Source organism: Aspergillus aculeatinus, assembly GCF_003184765.1.
Source record: "Aspergillus aculeatinus CBS 121060 unplaced genomic scaffold BO66scaffold_65, whole genome shotgun sequence".
NCBI lineage: Eukaryota > Fungi > Ascomycota > Eurotiomycetes > Eurotiales > Aspergillaceae > Aspergillus > Aspergillus aculeatinus.
In genome coordinates this window covers 100,226-117,112 of record NW_020291534.1, presented here as the reverse complement: position 1 = coordinate 117,112, position 16,887 = coordinate 100,226, and the positions used below count along the sequence as shown (strand labels likewise).

Genomic DNA, 16,887 nt, shown 5'->3' with positions numbered 1-16,887 from the left:
AGCGAGAGTGAGTCTTCGTCCCTTCCCCCATTCACTTGACTTCTTTTTGCCTTCGTCTTGCCCCGATTAGGAATGGAGCCTTTCCTCGGCCAACGCCGCCATCTTCAGCGATTTGCCATCGTTCCGAGGACTGCCCGAGCAGACCCTCACTAGCTGGATATTTCGAAAATTGACCAGTCTAGGGTCTAGGTTGCTCTTCGCATACCTTCTCGATGACCACCGCTCCCGAGTCCAGTTTTGGAGCCGAGGGAGTCCAACCCTGGGTTTGTGTTTCAGTATCCACTTTGTCAAGTACAGTACTTGGAAGTGGATGGGGGGAGGGTGGTTTTCTTTTTTTTTTTTCCAGCCGCATATGGTACGACCGTAAGCATGGTTGTTACTAGTTGTCACTGGTTTAAGGCTGACCTACTATACTCCGATTAGTTCTAGTCAGGCCAGCCCAACCAGCGAGACACTATATACAGTACTCCCGTTCACCCATGGGGTAAATGCAGGGTATGCTCACTTAGTGGGAAGAGTAGGTGTTTGCAGTAGGATGGGGTAGTAGTAGTAGAAGTACTCCAGAGCAGTAGTACGGGGTAAGATCCCGATTCAGTCAAAAGGCGTCAACCATGTGCCAGGCGGGAGGTGCCTCGGGCTGGCTGACTTCTGTCTGTCTGTCTGTTCTCTACCATTCTCTCTCCCTCTCCCTCCACATTCCAACTCTATTGTTCCAGCCAACGAAAGGCTCGGGTCATAACCGGCGAGCCACTCGGGCAAGGCCCTCTCGTCGCTTGAAGAACCACCGCGGTGATTGGGTGGAGCGAGCTGGGGTCGGAAATTTTCCCCTACCACGTGTGCCGTCTGGGGGGGGGGGGGGGATCAAGAATGAGGTCTCCACCAGCACGGGGAGGGATTGGTGAACAATGCTGGATTTTAAGGTTAGGCGCTGGGTCGGGGCTAACCGACTTCAGCTCCAGCCCGGGGTTCAGGTACTTTAGTGACTGGTCTAGTCTCGTCTCAGACAGTCAGACTCTCCTCTCACTTCCCTCGTCCCGCATCACGAGTTCCAATCCGGGGTTGAATTTTTCAGGTAAGCGAAATGCCCAGACCTGGAAACTGCAACCCCAAGCCCAGCCTGCCAGGAGCCCCCAGGAAACAACTGGAACTTGCGTCTGACCACCACTGACCAACCACTACCAAATTAGATTTACCTTACCATTGAGATGTTCTGTAACCTCTTGACTTTTGGGGGGTTTGACTTTGAAATTTGCCTTCTGACATCTTAGCTTCTTTGTCATTAATCGATCGGATCTGACCGACGTGGTGTGCATGGCAGTAGTAGTACACGTATCTAGGATCTGGGGTGGTAGACGAGGGTATTGCCACTGACTGGGGCTCAGGTCGCGCGGGGAGCACAGCAGGCCCAGAAGCGAGAGAGAGAATCGGGAGAGGGGTGACATGCCAAGAGACTTGGCACTTACAAAGGTTGCACCCGCAGCAGCAGTTTTTTTTCTTCTTCTTTTTTCTCTGTTTTTCCCCCTTGGCACCACCCACCCGACGGGCTTTACCCCCTCCTCCTCTCACTCCTCCTCCCCCTCCCCAGGTTTGTTGTTGGTCCCTCCCCCGTTCCTTTCGAATGCGGGGGGGAGGGGGGGAAGAGAAAAATCGGAGTTGAATCCCGTGCACTTCTCTCAAACTTCCAATCCATGGATCGGTTCCGGTGAGTGTTTTGCGTTAGGTAGCAAAGGGATATGACAGTCAATATGCACTCATACCATTACTGTAAGCCAAGGTGGTACGTACTGTGATCCCGCTACAAATAGCCTACCTACTCCGTAGACTACCAGCAGGATACGAAGGGCATTTTCCCTCCCAAGACCGTGGAACAGACCTCATTGGGCGTATTCGCGCCACCTCGTGTCTTGGCTGGGTTTTTGCCGTGTGGCACACACACACACACACACACACACACGTTCTGTTTCTCTCTGTCACCCACGCTCCTTTCCGCCCCCAGACTTGCCCTTCCTTCCTTCCTTGCTTGCTGGCCTGCTGGCTTGCTTGCCGGCTTGACTGGCCTGCTGCAGTGGTTGAATTTCCCTTGTAAAAGTGGGCATGATTTCGGAGTCGGGTTCGTTCCCGGAACTGCTCCTGGAACCACCACCCTGCAAAATGGTCTGATGCGGTGTCATGATTGTGTATCCCCCCTTTCCAACCACATCTGGGGATTTTCTTGGCAATTTGAAGTCATTTCGGTCGGCTTCTCGCATCGAGTCACGTCGCATTTCCACGGAACCGAACAACGGAACTGACTAACTTACCTTCTGCCTAGTAAGTTACCTAGTAGTCACCAAGATCAATCAAGCCATTGGTGACTATCTGGGAACCCCCCGGCCCTGAGTCCTTCTCTCCCATCAGACTCTCTGGTGCACAACACACCAATCAATCCCTGGCATCGATCATTCCATGGTTCAGAGCATCGGAGGCAGGTAGCACCGTGACTGGTCATTACCCCGGGGAGGAAAAAGCCACCGTTTGGATGGATGCTCGAGCCTCTTCCTCGCTATTAGGTAGCTTGGTTGCGCTGGCCCGCGGCGGGTTTGCCTCTTGCCTTTTGAGTCCTGTAGGGCCGAACGGTTGGGTTGGGCATGATCCGGCTCGAAAGAACGCCAACGGGAAAATGACCAATTGCAGCTGGGGTTGAGGAGAAGAGACATCGTCCCCGTGACTTGCTCCACGCGAACAGTCTCCGTCGGTCCTAGTCTAACCTGGCTCTTCTTGCGCTTGTCATGCGCATACTAATTTCAATCCTCCCATCCCGAACTTTCTCCATAATACTCATTACTCCACACCCGTACAGGTCTTAACCTCTGTCACATCGTATTTCTTTATTCGTGTCTCAAGCGAGACTGCTCCCTTCTGTCTAGCATGTCCCCGTCAACCCCATGACCTAGACAAGCTTGCGCCAATCGATATGGCTTTTCCATAAGCTCCCTCGTCCTGCAAGTGGCCGCTGACCCACAACCACGCGACCCCCCTTGCGTGCATCCTGGTCCCGTTGGCAATAGACTAGGTGGGATTGTGTGGCTTCTGGCGGGGGGGTTCGTTCTTGGACGGACAGCAGACTCGGCACTTGGTGTCGGATATCATGCTCCATAGAGAGCAAAGTAGAAGTCTTGGCTAAGACAATTGAGTAAAGCCTGTTTGTGAGGGTTTCGGCCACCATCTCCACACTTTCCAGCTTGGTGTTCCGTTCCAATCCCACGAACCTGGAACATTTCTTGGGATCTGGATACCGAGTTGTGACTGGAAAGACTGCTCTTTTACATGCCGATCATGTGAGTAGGCATTGAGATTCACCATTACCCACCCCGTGGCTGCCTCTCTGAAACCGCGTCGTATTGGCTTTACCTGGCTCATGGGGTGGGAACAGGGGAAAGGTACTGACTCGTGTAAGCAGTCCTGTATCTATGGACCGTGATGCACGGGCTGTCACAACGGCATGCCATTTCCCGAATCCTAGACCAGAACCTCGAGATTGCGGATCCCGACGTGATGCCGAGAGAGACCGCTGCTCATTTTGCTGCCGATTAAGTAATCGGAATCTGGTGTTGCCAACCTGAGGACCCGCTCTTGCACGCGTTGTGTCGATTGATTCCCAGTTCACTAGAGGATCAGAGAAAGAGTGGGTCGGGTCGTGTGCGTAATCCTTGACTTTGTAATGTCAATGCACGGACCTTCAAAGATACCTTGGAGGTCTGCCCATTCCTCGGGGAGATGTATCGTATGGAGCTGGCCAATACCAGTTTCAGGGCACAACTGATCTGTCGGGAAGGACTCCAGCCTGGACCAAAAGAGGAGCGCACGGCCACCCGGCCATGGGTTGAGTAAGATCATGCAGATACCGCTCTACCTCCTCATCATTCTTGAGAGTCGAACGTCCCGTGATCCTTGTCAACTGTTCGCTCAGCTGGTCTTCAAGAAGCTGCTGGTCCGACAAATCTTTCGGAGTGGTGGCCAGCTCGGCCCGGATTCGAGCTCGCAGATCGCCCTCCAGCATCTTTTCGGCTAGATGGGCGTGAAACGCTGAGCTATACGGCCCCTCGCAGTGCGGCCAAGCATGAAGCGCCATGATCGCTCGCCAACGGTCACGGAAGTCCGGCGATAAGACGGCTACCAAGAATAAGGGCGAGATAATCCCGTTGTCGAACATGATCGCCGGCCGTTGGGGGCCAAATTTTGCGATGATCGCTTCGGATGTCGTAAGAATTTGTTGGCATTCAGAAGCAATGCTCGCGATGTATGCAGGTCCAGGGAGCGCGAAGGTCGTACGCAGACCCAAACAGAGCCAATGGAGATTGACCTTTAGTATGTCGGCCCCGACCTGGCCCCTGAGTCCAAGGGAGGCGTAATGTCGGAGACGAAAGTCCCGCATGGCCCGCTGAGCCTGATCCACCAGCGAGAGGAGTATCAACTGCTCGCGGTACAACGAGGCATAGAGAACGGGATCGTGCTCTTTATCAGACGGCCAGGCCCGCCTCATGTACGCATGCGTCAGTGTCGTGAGGGGATCAAGTGCCCTGCGTCCTTCGGCAACGCTCCGGATTGTTTGCCACTGTGCTGCAGTCGAATCCAATCGAGCCTCTTCCCGAATCTCAAGCAACGGTGCCTCGCAGCCGAATTGTGTTGAATGTATGTCGAGATGTCGCAAAGCAGTGACGATGTGCCAATCGACGGGCGATCCCTGTCGGTTTCGAAACACCGGCTTACCCTGGCGATGAAGCTCATTCAGAATGCGCAGGCCGCCCTGCAGGTGCAGGAAGGCTGTGTCGAACTCCCTCCACACCAAATCCAACATGACAAAGAGGATACAGCAAAGCAGTACCACCTGCGGCAACAGTGGGTCCTGGGGGTTCCGTTGCCTGAGCAGGGCAAACGCGCGCGCCGCCTGATCGGAAGCGAACAGGTTCCACGGACTCTGCTGTTTCTGCGGGCGCAGCCCCATGCCGGTGATCTGACACTCCTGGTGAGCAGCCGCCAGCGCCATCGTAGCGTGACAGACCGCCGGGTCCAGCTGGGCCATCTGCAGCACTAACTGGTGCCACAACGGGGAATCAAATGCCCCCAGAATATCCGGGATCGTGCGTCTTTGGAAGAATGCGAAACAGCGTCGTTCATCGGCTGTGGTGATGCAGCGGATCTTGGTTGTGACCGTCAACGGCAGCTGGGGAGATAGTACCCGCTGCCGTTGAGCGTTGTTTGGGCGAGGTAATGGGGAGGGGTCGTAGCCCTCGCATGTTCTTCCTGTGGAGGTGCAGTTGTAGCAATGGCCAGGGGTCTCGTCGCATTTGACCCGACGTGCGCTTGTCATCCAATTAGTTTTGATCCGATCATAAATGATGCTCACAACGGCCGCTAGCGAGGAGGACCCTTACCGGCAGGTTCGACAGCCCGTGCGCGACCGTGTGCCGCCTGACCGACGTCGCTTGTAAGAAAAAATAGCTTGGGCTTCGCTGCTATCGAGATGATACATTTCTTGTCACTTGTGAAAGATGGGGGAGAGGGACGAAGGATCACAACGGACCGGTCCGTTCAACAAAAACGTGGATGGAGACTCGGTTAAGTTGCGTGTCGGTCCTGACCCCTCAGGAGAGTGGATGTGAGCCGGTCGCAACTGTTGGAACACTATCGCGTTAGGTTGGCGATAATTCGTCCTCGGGCCCCATTTCTACTACTCCGTAGTACATACTAGTACTCATGTAGTTGGTGGATCTTCATCTTTTCGGACATTCAACCACTCGGAATCCATTTCCAACAAGAGCCGCGGCAAGTCATTTGTCAAGCCACGCTTGGCATTCTTTCCTCGTTGATGTTGACCTGATGAATGCCTCGCATCGAAGTCCATCTTGGCCCCTGGCCTTCGCAGTGGCATGAGGGGTGGGGTTACCCACCCAGGTGTAGTAATGTACTTGTAGTAAACATGGTGAGTTAACAAGAAGAGATTTAAGAGGAGAGAGAGATAATGCTGATGGAAAGAGCAATCGGGGGACTGAGAAGGGAGCGGCAGCTGAGGCCGCCTCGGCTGACTAATATCTCACTGAAAGTCGGTTCTCTGGTTAGGGAGCTGTCAATGTACTCGGTAAGTTAAATTGCAGTAGTGAGTATTGTTTCAGAATGTCCTCCGTGAGGGCTTGTCTATATCTTCTCCTAGATATATGAACTCCCTAAGCAGATTTGCTGATATACAAACCTCCGCGCCCTACAGGTCTCTCCCCAAAAGTACCCACGAAACTCCGAACTACCTACCAGTGCCCGATGACCATCTCCCAAGCATGAGCGCAAACCCACAAACGCCGTACTAATACATACAATGAAACTGATCAGGCTCGCAACGCCTCTCACAAGCAAGTGCTCTAGACCATACAAGCATGCATTGCTCCTAGGCTCAAGTCAATCTTTATCATCATTCAGCAGGACCTTCAACTTCTCCAACTTGTCCTCGCACTTCACCTCCAGCCCCATGACCACATCCATACTTTCCTTCCTGGTGATGAGCAGGTGACACACCAGCCAGAAGTTATAACCGTTCTTGTAGAACCCCATGGAAGCCCATTCGTGGTTGGATACGGCACTTTGCAGCGTGAGCCAGTGTTCGCGCCAGCGGGCTAACGCGACGCGAATAGAACCCAGCACGGAATTCTCCGGTGCAATCTGTGACCGGAATTTGTCGGGTGATGCAGGATCTGAAAGCTGGGTGGGTTGGGGTGGGGACTGGATTTGGGGCTGGTTGGAACGGGTGACGGAGGCAAGAGTCATATAGGTATCTATGAAGGCGTAAAGGACTATGATATGATCAGCAGTTGAAGCAATGTCGAGTGTAGTAGTGTTTATGACGTACGGTGGATGAGAATGAACATGTCAAGGATATTCATGTTTGGAAGTATCCCACTAGAATTCGTCGAAGAATCTGGAGAGAGTGGAAATGACATGTTTGGGGCGTTCGATCCGTCGAACAGGCTCTGAAATGCTTCTTTGATGGTAAAGCCTCGAGAAGAATGGAATCCGATGTTTGTGTATGGATGTTCTAGATTGAAAAGTGCCTCTTGGCAGGGAAAATCACAATCCATTTCCACATGCGACAGGCGACACGGGTAGTTCTGGAAGAAGCAGAAGGCACAGTCGAGAAGAGAGATAATGGAAATAGTTCTATCAGGATTAGCAAGTAGTTGCGATTTAGCATTTTTCGTGAGGCAATTACCGAATGCGACACTCTGTCTGGATCCATTGCTGCTCTGAAGTAACGTCGGGGTGTTGGTGGCGACACTTGGTAAGGTTCATTCGACGAGCGACCTTCTCGGTGAGTTAGTAGCCTATTCCCCACGCGATATGCCGGTAAATAAACATACCTTTGTGATTTCACTAAACCGGTTCTCCATGGCTCGATTGTGCGACATGCGAGAGCCTGACCAGTATTGCACAATACATATTATGAAACCGGCTTGGAAGTTCAAAAACTGGACCCAATCGTCACCCTCATGAGGGAAGTTGGTCTTTCCCTTGCAAAACATGGAAGCGATATCGCTTTCTGGAGAGAAAACCTCGGTTGAGAAAATGTAAAGCTCCACGAAGTCCAACAATTGCTTGGCAGCATATGTTTCCTGTTCATCGTTCGAATACATGGCACCCATGAATACCAATCCTGCCAGCAAAGGCAACGGAACGGTATTCAATTGCAGCGAGGCAAGGTGAACCATGGCGCAACTCGGATGCCAGTATCTGGCATACATCCAGACAAACTTCTGGATGCGCGCTGTCGTCAACAAAAAGCTAGCATTAGCGGCCAATCGCTGCTTCGCGTTAGCATCCAGGGGAACAGCCCAGGCTCGCGATAAAATCGCTTGCGAGAGTGCAGCAGCATAGGGCTGCTCCGGTACATAGGGCTGTTCACTGGGATGCGTCACGCTAGATTGGCCTGGCGGGAGACCCGCGCTAAACTCAGACCCTGTACTATACTGAGACGTGCCCATGAACTTCGGTGGGCCCTCGAACGGACCGTTGAAGAAATCAAGAAAGTTGTCGTGGAAAAAGGAGCGTGCCGTGGGATCGGCTTCAATGAATGCCGGGGCGATATCCAACTGATCGAGTCCCATCTGATAGTCCAGCATTGTAGACCTTGCTTCCTTTAACCCCATCTGAGTATGATATTTCATACCCCGGCTGCGGTCGCTGCAAGGAGGGAGCCGAAACTCTTCGGTAAAGCTGTCGGAGCCACCATTCAAGAGAAAGCTGATCGAACCGCGATCGGAGGTACCAACGTAGTCCCCGCGATTGTTCGATTTTACGCCTGTGTCTAGCTCAATACCATTGGTCTGCTTTTTACGCTCATTGTTGCATGGAAGATTTCTTTTCTGGCAGGAACCACAAGGGCTTTGCCCGTCGCATCGCAGCTTCATTGACGTGCACTAAGGCGAGAGAGAACTTGAATTAGAAACCATGCGCTGACGCTCCAGAAGCAGACGGCAGGAAAGGTAAGGAAGAAAGAAGTGACTTGCCGACTGGCAGGCATGTCGTCGCCTGCCCCTCTGCCCCGTTTCCGGGATCTTCTGGTCTCCGCGCTTGTCGCAATCCGTGTAGTGGTCGCGGAGGTTGTCACTATAGAAGGACGCGTGGCCATCAGCAACAAAGCACGCGGAACTCGTAAGGCGCGGGGTATGAGGGACTGAATTGATTACAGCGCCCCGGGACATACGCACCAACGCGCGAACGACTCATTGCAGAAAATGCATGAGTAAGGCTTGACACCGGAGTCTATCCGAAACCCGAGAGTTCGTCCAGAATCAGTGAGCTGTGGTGGAAGAGAACCGGCCCAGAGACAAGCAATGACCGGGGTGTGGTGGGAACAAGGGAGTGATTGGACTTACGTCGGAGGTGATGGCGTTTGAGATGGTCAATGCGCGTGAAACCTCGCTGACAGATGGTACAACAGAAATGCTTGCTTGAAGCAGACTTCATGGTAAGTAACTGGTGCGCATCGGGGAGAAATGGAAGGATTTGAGCCTGTGGAGGGGGAGATGGGGTAAACGGAGGTGGAAATATGGGGTAAAGGAGGGGGATCGGGGCAAAGGGCAGATCGGGAGCGGGCGGTGGAAACTCGGACGGAGCTGGTGGTGATGATGCCAGCAGTGGAGACGTGCCGGTAAAAGCGCGCAACAAGCCCGGTCGATCGAACCGGGAACGACACGTCTGAGTGGTAGTCTAAAGAGAGTGGAGAGGATTGGGAGGAGGATGGATGAATGAATGAATGTCTAGACTGAACAAGGTATTGAGACAGATGCAGTCATCCTGAAACAACCACAGTACGATGGAAAGAGAAGAACAAGAGCGAGATGGATGGATCTTTAAAAAGAAAGAGTCTTGGTCGACAGACAAAATGGACTCCGGACACTGGACTCTGAAGCGATTGATTGATTGATTGATTGATTGACTAGATGGTGGTGGAGTAGTGTGTGTATTTCTTTCGTTTCTGCAGTTCTGCAGCTTCAGGCTCCAGGCTCCAGGCTCATGGCTCATGGCTGCCGGCTCAGAGCTGTCAGTGGTTGGAGCTGGAGGGGGCTGCATTTCTTCACTGCACCAGTTCCAATTCCTTCCCGCGCTCGATAAAGTCGCTGGTTCGCCTGCACACGCTAGACCGGTTTGGTTCGCAGTCCCGCCCACACCACCTACTGACTGCACTGACTACATTTTATCCGTACACCCCCACAATTTTCTTCCACTCGAGCTGGGAAAACCGGACAATGAGACCGACAATTAAGCCTCGACGTTTACGCAGGGAAACTTTATTTCTCTCTTCTCTTCTCTTTGCATTACTATTCACCTCCCCCACCTTCAAAATCCAGGCTCCCAATCTCACCTCCCACAAGTGACGTCCCATTTACACTACCAACCTTGGTAACCAATTCAACTCTACTACTCTGTAAAAGCAGGACTGCCCGTTGTTGTACCTCTGGCGACTTGCTTGGTCGAAACGCCACCAAAGTCTAACCCACCCTCGGCCGCCGTTGCTCCCCCCAGCTCTCGAACTCACGCTAAACACTGTACAACATGCTCGAATCATCCGGTAGGCTGGAGATCTCTGGTTAATAACTACAGACGGATCTTAATTGTGAACAGGAAGCTAGAATGTCATCATAGGTTATCAGATTTCCATAGAAAGGAAAAACAAAACAGCAGAGTTGCACGGGTACAGAGACCAGCCACTGCCGAAGTCAAACACCCCCCCCCCTTTCCCTTCCTCTGATTATTGTTGATTGCCTATCACACAGGCAACTGGAGGGAAGTCCATCTGGTCGTCGTCGAGATAGTCGACATTGATAACCTTGTTCTTCTCATTCATGGTCCACCCGTCGCCAATCCAGCCATTTGGGTTGTTGTCGACATAGTCATACGTGTAATCCTCCCAGCGTGGGTGCGCGAGCGTCTTCAGAGCATGGAGCGACGAACCTGAAACGGTAAGAAAATGCGCACGAATCACAAACTCCGGAAAAAAGTAAAGGGGGAATCTACGTACCAGGCCACAGTGCCGTCACTCGTCCATTCTCTCGCCCTCCTTTGTACCAGCTGCGGCAGCTCGAACTAAACACGGTGCGTGAGAAGTACTGGTCGCAGTGCCGACTAAATTGCTCCACGGCTTCTTTCCGGACACACATTGCGCGGATGTTGTCACGTTGCATCTTCTGTACACAGCACGTCAAGTAATCGATCTCTCTCTCTATCAGAAGCAGCAGGTTTCCCTCGCCCAGGGCCGCATTCGGGCCGAGACAGACAAAGTAATTAGGGAACCCGTCAACTGCTAAAGACAGGTAAGTCTCGGGCGTCTTCTCCCAACGCTGGGACAAGGACAATCCGTTGCGCCCAATGATGGGGAACCGGGGTGTGAACGTGGTATCGAACCCCGTGGCACATACTAAAACATCGGTGGGATGATGCACACCGTCTGCTGTGATGATACCATTCGAGTCCACCTTAACAATATCGCTTGAAATGACGTCAACCTTGTCATCTGTCAAGGCCTCCAGATAGCCAGGACCTGGGGTCAGACGGCGGCAGGCGGGAGGGAATGAGGGAAGAAGGTTCTCAAGGAGTTCCGGTTTACGTTGCAAGCGTCGTTTCATATTCTGTGTGAAGACACTTTCAGAGCCTAGCTGCTCAGGGGTTCCCAAAAGGGTTGCACCATGGATAGACTGCAGCTCAAGCTCGATCTCTGATGTCGTAAGCAGCTGCCGAGGTAAAAGGTAGTTTGGAATCATTACCTTTGCGAAACTTCTGGTAGGCGTTGTGGTCCGTCTTGAATGCTGCAATATCCTCTGTAGAGAAGGAAACTATGATTGACAGGTCAACCAGGGAATCCTCTCTCAAAGCTAAGCAAGCTTACAGTTTTCGAGTTCAGTGCCACGCTTGTCGATCTGATTTCGGGCGAAGGTAGGTGCCAGCCAAGTGCGACCTCTGATATAATGGTCAATATGCGCCACTTTCGGCAGCATGCCGGGAACGATCTGAATGCCACTCGATCCGTTTCCAATCACGGCCACTTTCTGGTTCTGTCGGACGTCAGCCACCATTTCTCTTGGTCATCAGAAAACTGGGTTCGACTCACGCTATAGTCATAGGACTCGTCCCAATTAGCACTATGCATCAGTTTCCCCTTAAAGTCACGGAGGCCCGGAATACTCGGCCACTTCCAATCGTTCAATGCCCCCGTAGCCGACATGAGCACATCACATTGATCTTGGTAGGTCGACCCACTAACAAGGTCTTTAACCTGTAGAATCCATTTGCTTGTGGCATCGTTCCACAAGGCCTCAATGACTTGCGTTTCAAACTTGATATGCTCCATACACCCATATTTTTCAGCCACCCGCTTCCAATAGCTGTGAATCTCGGGGGCTGCGGCATAGAAGGCAGACCATTCCTTGTTGGGTTCAAAGGTAGCCTGGTATGTGTGAGCTGGAATATCTGCAAGGTCAGTGTGTTAGAAGATTGCATCCCAGTGTATCCAAGTCTCCAACCATGAAATGGCAGGGGTACTTGCCACATGCACAACCCGGATATCTGTTCTCAAGCCAAGTGCCACCGATATCCGTATTCTTCTCGTAGATGCAGAGATCCAGATTCTGAATCCGTTGTCGAAGTCGGATCGAAGAGATAATGCCCGAAATTCCTGACCCAATTACGATGACTCTCAGCGAGCGGTGCTCATCAACAGCCCGCTCTTGGACAATCCACTCATTGGCTGGAGGCGCCGCAGCACTATTGTGGGAGGTGAATCCAAATAGTTGCGACCATCGTTGTAACATGGCGGATATCGAGACTAATTGACCGTGTGCAAAACGGAGTTATTCTGCGAGGAGTCTAAGTGGAAAGCACTGAGCTTGGACTATGCCTATTTATTGCCCCAGTCTTAAGACGAACGGTCGCTTCAAGCGAAGCGGAGCTACTCTTCCTTGTTCGGGCCTCGGGGAGGGGTTTTCGTCTCCACGAGAGCTAAAATAGGTGATAAACCCCCTCCTTTTCTCCTAGGGTGGTAACACGGACGTTATCGCAGATTGTTTGCGTTACACCGTTGACGCAAAGATATTAGCCCCGACTGGGAAGGAGCGAGATAGGCGGAGCTATACCCACTCAGCTCACGGGGATTCCCCCCCCCTCCCTTCCCAGCATCTGTTAGCTTCGTCGAAGACAGTCGACGGCCTGTCAGTTGGGACCGGGGGGCATGAGATTTAGCACCTATAGGTAGGTCTCTGAATGGGTGGGTAAAACCGGACTTCCCCCGGTCTCTCGCTTCGTGCAATGGAAATCACGATGTTCAACCGGTAAGACCCACCTCCCGTCCCCCCGCCAAAGATAACCGAGCTTCACATTCGGACGGTGGGGGATGGGGACTGGCTTGCGAGACAGACAAATGAGGGCGCTGGTTGGTAATCATACTATGTAGAACAGTTGACAGGGATCCCCGCACACGGAGTCCATTATCGTGGTTATCTGTCAAACCAATCATTCTGCCTCGTTCTGAACGGATGACAAGATAGTGGGCATAATATGTGGAAGAGGCGGCTTGCCGACAAGTTAGCTTCCTTCGCAGACTGAGAAAATAGTGACCGTGGTAAATACCTTCTCCTTTGAGTTCTAGTCCACATCAAAAGCTTGAGTAGTTGAGAGACTGTCCCCTCATGACAATCTTCTCAGCATTAGGGCATTGGTCACAATTCAGCCGGTTCACGATGTGGGGATCTGTACAGTTGCGCTTCTCGGGCGATGACGGATCCGACAGATGCTAAGTAGAGTCTGGAATCTACCTCGGGAAACCCCCGACATATGGTAGAGAAGCAATTAATTGGGTCTGAAGATGCACTGTCCAGCATGGAATGGGGGATTCCCGACAGTATATCCAGCACGGGGGGACGATCGGCTGTCTAGATCAGCCTGATCGTCTACCTTCGCTACCCGTATTTCCGTAAAGCCGTCTGCCTTCCAGGACCAAGCATTATTGATCGTATCAGAGGGCATCCGTTGTGCCGGCCAAGCTTACCCCGTAATTTTTCTCAACATCCCCAGGTTTTCCCCGCCGGCATCTCTCTCGGGGCTAGGCGGCTCGGAGAAAGCGGCGGCAACGATGGTACCAAATTTGTTCTAGTTGTTGTTGTTTTGTGACATGGACGAAGATCTGCCCTTAGAAAGATGGAAGTATACTCTGGCGTATAGTGTATTGAGTTGATACCTTACGGCGCTTGTGACGCGTTCCCGGTTTGCAGTACACGAATACCGGTATGTATGTACACCATACGTGTCATTGAATGTCCATACCCTGAATTGTCAGTAAGTAATTCCGCATGGTTGGAACTCAGTAAGCATTGAGTAATCCAGCAACCGATCTCAGGCTAACTGCCCGGAACGTAAACTGCATCGATGCCAGGAATGCATCTCATTGGGCCGGTTGCCGACCTCAAAGTCTTGCGTCCAGACAATGGAACAGTTTGCCGATGTCAATCATTGATTATTGAGACTCCGGTGTTGAGAAAGAGCATCTCTGTGAACATGACGATCAATTGTGACGTTCTGAAAGCCATGAAAATGACAGGAGATCGGGCTGTTCAGGTACCGAGGTAGACCAACTGAGCCATGTAAGGACGATCAAGGGCGGATTAGTGAGGGACAAGTAATCCTCAGTCAGCGCCCCAGAGGGCTCCATAAACCGCCCACTCGCATACCCTAATTGTGGTCCAGGCCAATCACAATTCGTTTGTGGACCTATCGATGGGGTAGGAGCTTTCTTCTTTGGGACGACGATGGGTATCCCCAGAGTGGCTTTTGTCTCCGTTCAAAAGTCTGGGTCCAGGTGGGTGCGTGGGTGCACCTTCCAAGTCAACCCATATAAAACCATCGTCAGTATCCGCGTAGACCTTTGCGAAGTAACCCAAGATCCCTATGTTCAAATCCAATTACGCATTGCACACACCTTACTCGTATTCTCCATGCCCGTCTTCACCGAATCCGCTGCCTCCACACGCGAGCTTCGCGTTCTACCCTCTTTCGCCCCACCACTCCCCCGACTCAATGCCCCCTTCTCGCACCAACAAAATCCCGATAGATATGAAGTAGTCATCGTCGGCGCTGGACCCGCCGGGCTCATGCTGAGCCTTCTGCTCGCCCGATACGGCCTCAGCGACGAGTCCCTCTTCTGCGTTGACGCCAAACCAGGCACTCTGAAATCTGGCCAGGCGGACGGGCTGCAGCCGCGCACCCTGGAGGTCCTAAAGAGCCTGGGGCTCGCGGACGAGATCCTCAACGACGGCTGCCACATGGAGGAAGTGGCCTTCTGGAACCCGTCCGCCAAGTCGGACGAGATTATCGAGCGCACCGCCATTGTGCCAGACGTTGCCGTGCCGGCGCGCTATCGCCACGAGGTCACCATCCACCAGGGTCGGATCGAGCGCATCCTCGAAACCGACCTATTACGGTATTCGTCCCGTGGGGTACAGCGGAACACCCGACTTGTTCAGGTCAAAATCGACGAGGACGGTGATGCGGAGTTTCCCGTGGTCGCCGAGCTAGAGACCAACGGCGAGCGGCGCACAGTGCGGTCAAAGTACTTGGTCGGGGCGGATGGGGCGCACTCGATGGTGCGCCGGTGTATGGGACTGCAGTTGGCCGGCGAGTCGCTGGATCACATTTGGGGTGTTGTTGACTTAGTGGTGGACACGGATTTCCCAGACATTCGGCGACGGTGTGCGATTCATTCCCCAGCGGGGTCAGTGATGGTCATCCCGCGCGAGCGGATCGCGACGGGGGATTATCTGACTCGTCTGTATGTGCAGGTCCCTGAGGAAGCGGCCTCAGAGGAGGTGGATGAGGACCAGCGGTCGGTGGACGAGGCGGCCGCGAAGGAGGATGCGCGAGCTCGCAGAAGCAAGGTGACGTTAGAAGGCATCTTTCAACACGCGGCCGATGCATTCAAGCCATATTACATCCAGCCAAAGAAGGGCGGGGCAGTGGACTGGTGGGCGGCGTATCAGATCGGTCAACGAGTCTCAGATCGGTTCACGGTCAAGGATTCCAAGGGAATCGAGCGGGTGTTCATTGTGGGAGATGGTACGTCCTCCTCTTCATCCATGGCAAACCTCAGGCTTCTCCGGCAAACTAACCAAACAACCAACTCTCCTACTCTCCAGCCTGTCATACACACAGCCCGAAGGTACGTATCACAGCCCCTACACAGAATTCTCCCTATCAACTAACAGGCAACACAAATTAGGCTGGACAAGGCATGAATGTCTCGATGATGGACTCATACAACCTCGCCTGGAAACTCGCCTACGTGATCAACGGCCTCACCCCGAACTCAACAACGAACCCTCGAAGTCCAGATCCCATCCTCGCAACCTACCACTCAGAACGCCACACCATTGCTCACCAACTCATCGAGTTCGACCGCGCCTTCTCCTCCATGTTCTCCGGCAAGATTGGCAGCACCGAAGACAGCCTCCCCGGGCTCACCCACGACCAATTCCTCGAGGTCTTCAGCACCGGCAACGGCTTCACAAGCGGTTGTGGGATCGAATATCCGGAGAGCCTGATCGTACAGCGCCAACAACAACAAACAAAACCAAACAGCACCGTAGCTGCAGCTGCTGCAGCTACAGCTACCACCCCCACAAACCCGATCCAAGGCACCGACTACCTTAGCGGGATTCTCCGCCCCGGTCGAAGACTACTAAACGTGACCTACAAGCGTCACGCAGATGGGAACAGACGAGACCTGCATGACGGTGAGTGATTTCTTCAAAGCCCTCACTCCTCATGACACAACACACCAACCATATAACGCCCACGCCTAACACATCCTCCTCCCCTCGGTGCCAAACCTCATATCCCCTCAAAACTAACCCAAACCCAGACTTCCTTTCCACCGGCCGCTTCCGCCTCCTCGTCCTAACTTCCACCGACCTTCTCAACCCCACGAGCACTTCCGCACAGACCCTGCGCGTCCTGGGCACCCGGGTTCTCCCCAAGTACCCGGCTTCCGCGATTGAGCAGGTCGTCATCCACCCGCGCCTGTCCCGGGACTTCACGTGGCGGGATACGCCCGCGGAGCTGAAGCAGCACTCCGAAATGCGGTTCTACAGTGGCTATGAGATGGATGATGTGTATACCATCTACGGGGTGGATCCGGCGCATGGGGCGGTGGCTGTCGTTCGGCCGGATGGGTACGTCGGGGTCGTGGCTACACTGGGGGATGTGGCACGGGTGGATGCGTTCTTGGAAGAGTGCTTGGTACGAGTTTAGTGTGGGAATTGGGTCATGCATAGTCCTGAAGGTGCATGTACAGAGAACCTTATGCTTCGGTGGTCAGAG

At 53.1% G+C, this 16,887-nt stretch overlaps 4 protein-coding genes across 4 annotated transcripts; 1 reads left to right on the top strand and 3 right to left on the bottom strand.

The window, feature by feature from the left end:
- Nucleotides 1-4,259: 4,259 nt before the first annotated feature.
- On the bottom strand, nucleotides 4,260-5,429 carry BO66DRAFT_395560 (Zn(II)2Cys6 transcription factor; the record flags this gene model as incomplete). The annotated part of the gene is made up of 1 exon (XM_025648245.1): nucleotides 4,260-5,429. A coding segment is annotated over exon 1 (1,091 nt), but the record flags the coding sequence as incomplete, so codon positions are not given.
- Nucleotides 5,430-6,149: 720 nt separating this feature from the next.
- BO66DRAFT_383767 (uncharacterized protein) lies at nucleotides 6,150-9,050 on the bottom strand. Its single transcript, XM_025646068.1, has 7 exons — nucleotides 8,901-9,050; nucleotides 8,733-8,787; nucleotides 8,532-8,631; nucleotides 7,386-8,441; nucleotides 7,238-7,329; nucleotides 6,878-7,185; nucleotides 6,150-6,821 (listed from the first exon to the last, which is right to left on the bottom strand). The coding sequence occupies exons 1-7, from the start codon at nucleotides 8,989-8,991 to the stop codon at nucleotides 6,430-6,432; spliced, it is 2,094 nt and encodes a 697-aa protein (XP_025499152.1). The 5' UTR covers nucleotides 8,992-9,050; the 3' UTR covers nucleotides 6,150-6,429.
- A 1,259-nt stretch (nucleotides 9,051-10,309) lies between these two features.
- On the bottom strand, nucleotides 10,310-12,336 carry BO66DRAFT_359285 (flavin-containing monooxygenase; the record flags this gene model as incomplete). Its single annotated transcript, XM_025644967.1, has 6 exons — nucleotides 12,071-12,336; nucleotides 11,633-11,991; nucleotides 11,411-11,576; nucleotides 11,289-11,357; nucleotides 10,547-11,239; nucleotides 10,310-10,479 (listed from the first exon to the last, which is right to left on the bottom strand). Coding segments are annotated over exons 1-6 (1,719 nt in total), but the record flags the coding sequence as incomplete, so codon positions are not given.
- A 2,171-nt stretch (nucleotides 12,337-14,507) lies between these two features.
- BO66DRAFT_383763 (putative phenol monooxygenase) lies at nucleotides 14,508-16,818 on the top strand (the record flags this gene model as incomplete). The annotated part of the gene is made up of 4 exons (XM_025646067.1): nucleotides 14,508-15,624; nucleotides 15,705-15,727; nucleotides 15,788-16,301; nucleotides 16,430-16,818. 4 exons carry the CDS (start codon nucleotides 14,508-14,510, stop codon nucleotides 16,816-16,818), a joined length of 2,043 nt encoding a protein of 680 aa, XP_025499150.1.
- Between the last annotated feature and the right edge of the window lie 69 nt (nucleotides 16,819-16,887).

Coding starts and splice junctions, on each gene's coding strand:
- BO66DRAFT_383767 (XM_025646068.1), bottom strand. CDS start 8,991: ATGAAGTCTGCTTCAAGCAAGCATTTCTGTTGTACCATCTGTCAGCGA. Junction 8,788..8,900: donor CAAACGCCATCACCTCCGAC/GTAAGTCCAATC, acceptor GGTTTCGGATAG/ACTCCGGTGTCAAGCCTTAC. Junction 7,330..7,385: donor GGTTTAGTGAAATCACAAAG/GTATGTTTATTT, acceptor CTCACCGAGAAG/GTCGCTCGTCGAATGAACCT.